The 9,611-nt window shown below is 43.8% G+C and overlaps 1 protein-coding gene across 12 annotated transcripts in view; it reads left to right on the top strand.

The window, feature by feature from the left end:
- The first annotated feature begins 7,610 nt into the window (after positions 1-7,610).
- Positions 7,611-9,611, top strand: part of LOC109881162 (tumor protein D54-like) — a 43,010-nt gene continuing 41,009 nt past the window's right edge. For 2 of the 12 annotated variants that reach the window (XM_031803630.1, XM_031803629.1), the window contains exon 1: positions 7,679-7,935. In XM_031803630.1, the coding sequence (XP_031659490.1) occupies positions 7,920-7,935 (16 nt within the window). In that variant the 5' untranslated portion in view covers positions 7,679-7,919. Of the gene's footprint in view, positions 7,936-9,611 lie in introns of all 12 variants that reach the window. The other 10 variants (XM_020473316.2, XM_031803622.1, XM_031803625.1 and 7 more) reach the window with 8 other exon arrangements.

Here is a 9,611-nt window from a genome sequence, read left to right as displayed (position 1 = left end):
CTCTCCGTCTCCTCCCCAGCCACCGACCCCTCCGTCTCCTCCCCAGCCTCTCCGTCTCCTCCCCAGCCTCTCCGTCTCCTCCCCAGCCTCTCCGTCTCCTCCCCAGCCTCTCCGTCTCCTCCCCAGCCTCTCCGTCTCCTCCCCAGCCTCTCCGTCTCCTCCCCAGCCTCTCCGTCTCCTCCCCAGCCTCTCTGTCTCCTCCCCAGCCTCTCTGTCTCCTCCCCAGCCTCTCTGTCTCCTCCCCAGCCTCTCCGTCTCCTCCCCAGCCTCTCCGTCTCCTCCCCAGCCACCGACCCCTCCGTCTCCTCCCCAGCCTCTCCGTCTCCTCCCCAGCCTCTCCGTCTCCTCCCCAGCCTCTCCGTCTCCTCCCCAGCCTCTCCGTCTCCTCCCCAGCCTCTCCGTCTCCTCTATCCACCGGCCTCTCTGTCTCCTCCCCAGCCTCTCTGTCTCCTCCCCAGCCTCTCCGTCTCCTCCCCAGCCTCTCCGTCTCCTCTATCCACCGGCCTCTCTGTCTCCTCCCCAGCCTCTCTGTCTCCTCCCCAGCCTCTCCGTCTCCTCCCCAGCCTCTCCGTCTCCTCCCCAGCCTCTCCGTCTCCTCCCCAGCCTCTCCGTCTCCTCCCCAGCCTCTCCGTCTCCTCCCCAGCCTCTCCGTCTCCTCCCCAGCCTCTCCGTCTCCTCCCCAGCCTCTCCGTCTCCTCCCCAGCCACCGACCCCTCCCCAGCCTCTCCGTCTCCTCCCCAGCCTCTCTGTCTCCTCCCCAGCCTCTCCGTCTCCTCCCCAGCCTCTCCGTCTCCTCTATCCACCGGCCTCTCTGTCTCCTCCCCAGCCTCTCTGTCTCCTCCCCAGCCTCTCTGTCTCCTCCCCAGCCTCTCCGTCTCCTCCCCAGCCACCGACCCCTCCGTCTCCTCTCTATCCACCAGAGAGAAGGAGTCTTATGCCACCATGCTCTGGTAGTATTTCCTGAGCTAGGACTTTAACTGGGTCATTCTCGGTGGGGTGTGGAGAGGAGTGTAGGGCGACCTGGACATGACGTTGGCTTCCACATTGTGTGTGTATATATACTGAACAAAAATATAAACGCAACATGATTTTTCTGAATAACAGTTCATATGAGGAAATCAGTGAATTGAAATAAATTCATTAGACCCTAATCTATTGATTTCACATGACTGGGAATACAGATATGCATCTATTGGTCACAGATACCTCAGGAGCTTGTCACAGTATTTCTCTACATTCAAATTGGCATCGATAAAATGCAATTGTGTTTGCTGTCCGTAAACTTACACCTGCCCATACCATAACCCCACCGCCACCATGGGGCACTCTGTTCACAACGTTGACATCTGCAAACCGCTCACCCACACAACGCCATACATGGGGTCTGCACGTTTTAGAGTGGATTTGTATTGTCCCCCAGCACAAGGTACACCTGTGTAATGATCATGCTATTTAATCAGCTTCTTGATATGCCACACCTGTCAGGTGGATGGATTATCTTGGCAAAGGAGAAATGCCAAGAAATGCTCATTTTTGTGAACAAAATTTGAGAGAAATAAGCTTCTTTTTTTTGGGGCGCATGGAAAATGTCTGGGATCTTCTCTTTCAGCTCATGAAACATGGGACCAACATTTTACATGTTGCCTTTTTAAAATATTTTTTGTTAAGTATATATTGTACGAGTTTAGACTGTGTAGAGACCATAACTAACAATCGCATTTCGTTAACACTGGGTCACCTGTCCATCAGTGGCTCGATCAACTTCACTTTTACATTTTAGAGAAGTGGTGGGTCTGATATTCTTCCTGAGTTCTGAGCCATGTTCTACCATTCAGTTTGGACCATGATTTGACCACTGTAGGTGTTTCGACACGGTGCCCTCCTCGGGCAGCGACAAGATATCTGTGTTGCGACTTGCCACGGTTCGTAGGTCCACAGCTGCCATGTCAACAGGTCATCTTATATGGAAACACACACAAACGCTTCAAAAGAACGTTGATTCGTTTATCGTTGTGTACTGTAGACCGTGTGAACCATTGCCTCCCTCTAACCATGTACTGATAAAAGGCACTTGGTATTCTGCTTATGGACTAAACACTGATTTTTGGTTTTCTTTGTTGCGTTTTTCCTAGGATTTTTGTTCGTAGTTTCCATAAGACTAGTGGAAATGAGAAGCATGTGACTAGATAGAAAGGGAGCAGGGGACCACACTATGAAAGATGTGTGTGTTTTAATGAAGGGTAAACACTGATTACACCTAGACCTAGCTAGACTGTTACCGTGGATACAGTATAGCAGGGTTCTGACACTGATTACACCTAGACCTAGCTAGACTGTTACCGTGGATACAGTATAGCAGGGTTCTGACACTGATTACACTTAGACCTAGCTAGACTGTTACCGTGGATACAGTATAGCAGGGATCTGACACTGATTACACCTAGACCTACCTAGACTGTTACCGTGGATACGGTATAGCAAGGTTCTGACACTGATTACACCTAGACCTACCTAGACTGTTACCAAGGATACGGTAAAGCAGAGTTCTGACACGGATTAGACCTAGCTAGACTGTTACCGTGGATACGGTATAGCAAGGTTCTGACACTGATTACACCTAGACCTACCTAGACTGTTACCAAGGATACGGTAAAGCAGAGTTCTGACACGGATTAGACCTAGCTAGACTGTTACCGTGGATACGGTGTAGCAGGGTTCTGACACTGATTACACCTAGACCTACCTAGACTGTTACCGTGGATACAGTAAAGCAGGGTTCTGACACTGATTACACCTAGGCCTAGCCAGACTGTTACCGTGGATACGGGGTTCTGACACTGATTACACCTAGACCTAGCTAGACTGTTACCGTGGATACAGTATAGCAGGGTTCTGACACGGATCAGACCTAGCTAGACTGTTACCGTGGATACGGTAAAGCAGGGTTCTGACACGGATTAGACCTAGCTAGACTGTTACCGTGGATACGGTAAAGCAGGGTTCTGACACGGATTACACCTAGCTAGACTGTTACCGTGGATACGGTATAGCAGGGTTCTGACACTGATTACACCTAGACCTACCTAGACTGTTACCGTGGATACAGTATAGCAGGGTTCTGACACTGATTACACCTAGACCTAGCTAGACTGTTACCGTGGATACGGTATAGCAGGGTTCTGACACTGATTACACCTAGACCTACCTAGACTGTTACCCTGGATACGGTATAGCAGGGTTCTGACACTGATTACACCTAGCCCTACCTAGATGCTCCCTGCAGTAGATAAAACACACGATCTGAACCTGCGGTTGAATCTAGTCGATGCTCCCTGCTGTATAATGTCTTTAAGACAGAATGATTTCCAGAAAATTTTTTAAGGAAAAAATATCTCAGTTTAATTCAGTGTCATGATGTGGATGCTTTCCCTCTTCCTCCACTTTCTCCTCTTCATCAACATCGTTCTCCTCTTGCTCTCTGTTGTGTTCTCTCAAATACTACTACTCCCTCTTTTCTCTCAATACTCTTACTACTGCTACTGCCCTCTGTTTTCTCTACCCTCCTCTCTGTCCAATCCTGTCTTGTTTGTCCGTACTGAAACTTGACATTAATATGAGCTCTGAAGGATTTACTAACACAATTGAACTTCGTCTCTTAGCAACTCTGTGTGTGCGTAATAGTGCGCACACGAGTACGTGTGTATGAATGCTTGTGCCAGGAGCTCAGAGTTCAGTGTTCAGATCTTCTCCCTTTGTATACCTATTACCACCAATCGATTCAACTCTTGGTTTTAGATTTGTCTTTGAGGAAGTAATGAGAAGTGTATTGGTTTAGATTTTATTAAGTTGTGTATATTTTGAGTTTTGCAACAAAACAAAAAAATGTAGATTTCTTTTCTCTTTTTTTTTTCTCTCCAATAGATTTTGTTTCTTATTTATGTCGTCGGAATAGAGAATAACATTCTATATATCCAAAGTGGTGGTTATGCCTGTTGGCTATATCTCTGTATTTAGTCCGACTGAATATGAGAGTATGGCTGTATCTCCCTATGTAGGGCACACTTTAAAAAACAAGTTTTTTTTTTAACCAGAGCCCTACTCATGGGACCTGGTCTAAAGTAGTGCACTATATAGGGAATAGGGTTCTATAGGGTCCTGGTCTAAAGTAGTGCACTATATAGGGAATAGGGTTCTATAGGGTCCTGGTCTAAAGTAGTGCACTATATAGGGAATAGGGTGCCATAGGGCTCTGGTCTAAAGTAGTGCACTATATAGGGAATAGGGTGCCATAGGGCTCTGGTCTAAAGTAGTGCACTATATAGGGAATAGGGTTCTATAGGGTCCTGGTCTAAAGTAGTGCACTATATAGGGAATAGGGTTCTATAGGGTCCTGGTCTAAAGTAGTGCACTATATAGGGAATAGGGTTCTATAGGGTCCTGGTCTAAAGTAGTGCACTATATAGGGAATAGGGTGCCATTTGGGATTCATCCTAAAAGACCAGTTTACTACAATGAAGAAGCAGCTGCATCATCAGGTTCTAGGTGTTCCAACACCCTCAGTAGTCACGCCGACTCGCTAGCCAATCATCTTTGAGCAGCATGTTGGTTGTATGTGTGATGTAATGCGTTGATGAATCTCATTTGTGTTTTTAGATGTTATATATATTGTTGTTTGATTTTTGTTTTCCCTCGTGTTAGCAGGCTGCGTTATACTCCAAGAGTTTTCAGTGTCAATCCAACATTTGATCCACTTGTCATTTTGTCCTAACCTGGGTGCCAGTCTGTTTGTGCTATCATACCAACTCCTTGTCACTCATTGGCACTCGGCTTGAAAAGGACATTTTAATGGGGTTGGCAAGAGCACAAACAGGTCTGGGACCAGCCTCCATTTTGTTGAGCTCCAGTGTAAGAAAGAGTACAAATCCGTCCGAGAGCATCTTCCTTTATATTGCTTTTCTTCCACTACTTACTCATTTTGATTTGATTTGGTTCTATTATCAGAAGACATTGACAAATGAAAATGACATTTCTGTTACCCACAAATCCTTGCTGTGGTTTCTTTCTCTTTTGAGGTGTTGAAATACATGCAACTTGTCGGAGAGAATGCGATGTGTATACAAAACTAAGTTCTACCGGATAAACAACCTCGTGTTAAACTGTTTAAAACAACAACAACAAGAAATGTTAGTGCAAATATATAGTGGTAAGAATAATAATGAAGCATTGTTTTATTTTGTATCTTTTTTTTTTTTTAATAAATGAATATATATATATAGATTAAATGGTATGTAACTAGGTGTGTGGTCATTTGAATGAATGGTTGAGTTCTCCTGTAAATACAGTGGAAGTTAATAGTAGATGACCATATATTCTGTCTGAAAGAGAAGACGGGTGTCATTTATCTGATGTGCTGTTGTAAAATAAATGTTTCTGATGCTTAAACAAGTCTCATTTGTGGCTCCTTTTTTTTAAGTTTTTTTGAAAGTAAATTATGTCTACGCATTCTGTATTGTAAACTCAACAACAACAAAAAAAGAGACGTCCTCTCACTGTCAACTGCGTGTTTTTTTCTCAGTAAACTTAACATGTGTAAATATGTGTATGAACATAACAAGATTCAACAACTGAGACATAAACTGAACAAGTTCCACAGACATGTGACTAACAGAAATTGAATAATGTGTCCCTGAACAAAGGGGGGTTCAAAATTAAAAGTAACAGTCAGTATCTGGTGTGGCCACCAGCTGCATTAAGTACTGCAGTGCATCTCCTCCTCACGGACTGCACCAGATTTGCCAGTTCTTGCTGTGAGATGTTACCCCACTCTTCCACCAAGGCACCTGCATGTTCTCGGACATTTCTGGGGGGAATGGCCCTAGCCGTCACCCTCCGATCCAACAGGTCCCAGACGTGCTCAATGGGATTGAGATCCGGGTTCTTCGCTGGCCATGGCAGAACACTGACATTCCTGTCTAGCAGGAAATCACACACAGAATGAGCAGTATGACTGGTGGCATTGTCATGCTGGAGGGTCATGTCAGGATGAGCCTGCAGGAAAGCTCGGTAGTGAATAACTGGTTAACTAGTTGAACTGGTAAACTCGGTAGTGAATAACTGGTTAACTAGTTGAACTGGTAAACTCGGTAGTGAATAACTGGTTAACTAGTTGAACTGGTAAGCTCGGTAGTGAATAACTGGTTAACTAGTTGAACTGGTAAGCTCGGTAGTGAATAACTGGTTAACTAGTTGAACTGGTAAACTCGGTAGTGAATAACTGGTTAACTAGTTGAACTGGTAAGCTCGGCAGTGAATAACTGGTTAACTAGTTGAACTGGTAAGCTCGGTAGTGAATAACTGGTTAACTAGTTGAACTGGTAAGCTCTGTAGTGAATAACTGGTTAACTAGTTGAACTGGTAAGCTCGGTAGTGAATAACTGGTTAACTAGTTGAACTGGTAAGCTCGGTAGTGAATAACTGGTTAACTAGTTGAACTGGTAAGCTCGGTAGTGAATAACTGGTTAACTAGTTGAACTGGTAAGCTCGGTAGTGAATAACTGGTTAACTAGTTGAACTGGTAAGCTCGGTAGTGAATAACTGGTTAACTAGTTGAACTGGTAAGCTCGGTAGTGAATAACTGGTTAACTAGTTGAACTGGTAAGCTCGGTAGTGAATAACTGGTTAACTAGTTGAACTGGTAAGCTCGGTAGTGAATAACTGGTTAACTAGTTGAACTGGTAAGCTCCGTAGTGAATAACTGGTTAACTAGTTGAACTGGTAAGCTCCGTAGTGAATAACTGGTTAACTAGTTGAACTGGTAAGCTCCGTAGTGAATAACTGGTTAACTAGTTGAACTAGTAAACTCGGTAGCTAGTAAGGAAACCTGAGTTTAGAGAAAGAACTGGACCACCCCTCAACCGAGGTAGTTGTGTTGTGATCAAAATGATGAACCTGTTTTCAGATTTACCTGGTGATATAAAACAGGCTGGATGTAATAATGACAATCGATTTATTACTCAAGAATAACTTGGCTTAGAAAGACTTGTAGATACATGTCACTGTAGATACGGTATATACCTGAGCACACAGTATTTTCAAGTCTTACAGAGCTGCCTGCCTGCCTGCCTGTAAGACGCTTTGACAACGCCATCCACTGACGCCGGAAAAGGCACATGCTGGAAGTTCATCATCGAGCAAAAATGTATGAAAAATAAAATGTAAAAAAATAGGGCACTTTTTAAAAATATTTTTAAGTCTTAATTTAAGGTAAGACACAAGGTTTTTACTGTTAAGCTGAAAATAAGATAGCGAAGTAGAAATAGGCGGGGTTTGTGACTGGTATCTAACACTTTTCACGCCACTTTCGATACAGAAGTGACTTTTTCGTAGCAGGTTAGGAGACTGATGTTAAGGTTAGCGAAAATGCTCTCTTAACCTGTTAAAATCACGAAAATCACTTCTCATCGAAGTGTCGTGAAAAGAGTGTGTCCATTTATTGGAATGAGTAGGTAGTATTTAGGGTGTATTCATTACGCCGATTCTACAGAAACCGTTTCCTCTAAAACGGAAAAAACGTTTTGCAACGAAAATAAGAGTTTCTATTGGACACATTCAGATAGATCCCGTTCTTATTATAGCGGTAGGCAGTAGGGCCCGTCCCCGTTTGGTTCTTAAACGGTTTCCGGTGCGAGACGTAATGAATACACCCCTTGTTCGTGTACGTCTCCCTCGACGTGTTTTGTTATTGTGGAATCCTGTCAAACACCCGGAGAGGCTCAAAGGTTTCAATTGATTGAGTGGACGGCGCTGTGCTGTGCTGTGCTGTGCTAGCCACCTTTAAAAAAAATATATAATCTAACTTACATATTTATTTTTGTTTGTTGCTATAAAGCTCCCCAAAAAACTCCGCTCAATTCGACGCCATGGACGTTGGTCAAGGTAACGTTTATTACTGACATGTAATTGTTGTTGAATATGAGACATGTTTGGCCTAACGTTGGTTGATTTTGGGGGGGAAATGAATACATATTATGTGTTTGTGATGGTGCACACTGTAGCTATGAATGCAACTTGGGGCCCGACGCAGCAACACAGCCGTTCTGGAAAATGGGGGACCGGAGAGAGCCGTGTTACTATGATGACATTTCTTTTGTTTAAACCTTTTCTATTAACTTGGTTTACTCCTTTTTTAGATATTGTTTTCCGTTTTTTTTTTAAATATTTTTTATCTTACAAAAAAATAAATTAACGATATTTGTGCTTTTTAATAGCGTATATATATATTTTTGTATACAAAGGCTACTTTGCTAGTTAGCTAGTACGCTATTTAGCTCTCACAAGCTAACGTTAGCTGGTAAAGCACAGTGCTACTTGGAATCCTTGGGACGTCCCCACAATAACAACTCGTCCAGGGGTGTCAATCTCATTCCATGGAGGGCCCTGTGTAGTAGGCACGTCCCCCCCCCCCCCTTTCAATTAAGACCTAGACAACCAGATGAGGGGACTTCTTTTAATTAGTGACCTTTTTAAATGTATTAATCAAGTAGAAGGGATGACCGAAAACCCGCAGACACGTGGACCCTCCGTGGAATGAGTTTGCCCGTCCCCTATTACCCTTTATGTTAACCATTTAGAAATGTAAACTTCAAGCGAAGTAACGTTAACACCCGTTGGGACGTCCCAATGAGCCAAGGTTACAGGGACCAGCCAAGAACTCACCCAGGTAGCTTATTCGTCTGCCAGCTCAAGTTTAGTTGACAGTGACGCATCTACTAGTGATTGGCCGTCTGCAAACGATAAGTTATTTTTAAACAACTATTTTTTTACTGACTCGATTTGTTTTTTAAAAACAATTTTTATGAAATTCACTGAGGAGAATGGTCCTTCGATTCCTCCACTCACATTAACCTATTAAAAACAGTACTGGACCAATTAGTTATTTTTAGTTTTATTTAACTAGGCAAGTCAGTTAAGAACAAATTCTGATTTACAATGACGGCCTACCGGGGAACAGTGGGTTCACTTCCGTGATCAGGAGAAGAACGACAGATTTTTATTTTTTTTTACCTCGTCAGCTCGGGGATTCAATCCACCAACCTTTCGGTTACTGGACCAACGTTCTAACCACCCGAACACTCTAACCACTAGGCTAGCTGCTGCCCCATAGGCTCTAGGCCCAATACATTATCACTGCATGTTGGCTATGCTTGAATTTCCCTGCCAATGCTATTCTTCTCAGACCATATAGAAATTCTATTTCAACATGTTAGGTACGTGATCACACTTGCGAGGCACAGCTGAGTTATCAAAATGTGGCTTTTTAAAAATGTTTACTGGACTGATGACCTGCACCTGATGGTCAGGCTTTATCGGAGGGAGTAGCGGAGAGGCTGTTCCGTTCTCCCTCCCTCCCCTCCGCTGAGAAAATGGAACAATGTCTTCCAGTTGATGGTGAAACTCAAGTCGCACTGCATTGTTTTCTGCCTGATGCACCAATTCATGTGGTTAATTGGAGACACACTGCTGATAATAATAACAATGCAAGCTAATCCAAAAACACTTTGATATAGATATACTCCTTCATTGCAGCTGCAGTACTGTTTGCAGCACATTTT

Source organism: Oncorhynchus kisutch, linkage group LG24, assembly GCF_002021735.2.
Source record: "Oncorhynchus kisutch isolate 150728-3 linkage group LG24, Okis_V2, whole genome shotgun sequence".
Lineage (NCBI taxonomy): Eukaryota > Metazoa > Chordata > Actinopteri > Salmoniformes > Salmonidae > Oncorhynchus > Oncorhynchus kisutch.
The sequence above is the reverse complement of the archived record's forward strand: the minus strand, read 5'-3'. Positions and strand labels throughout refer to the sequence as shown.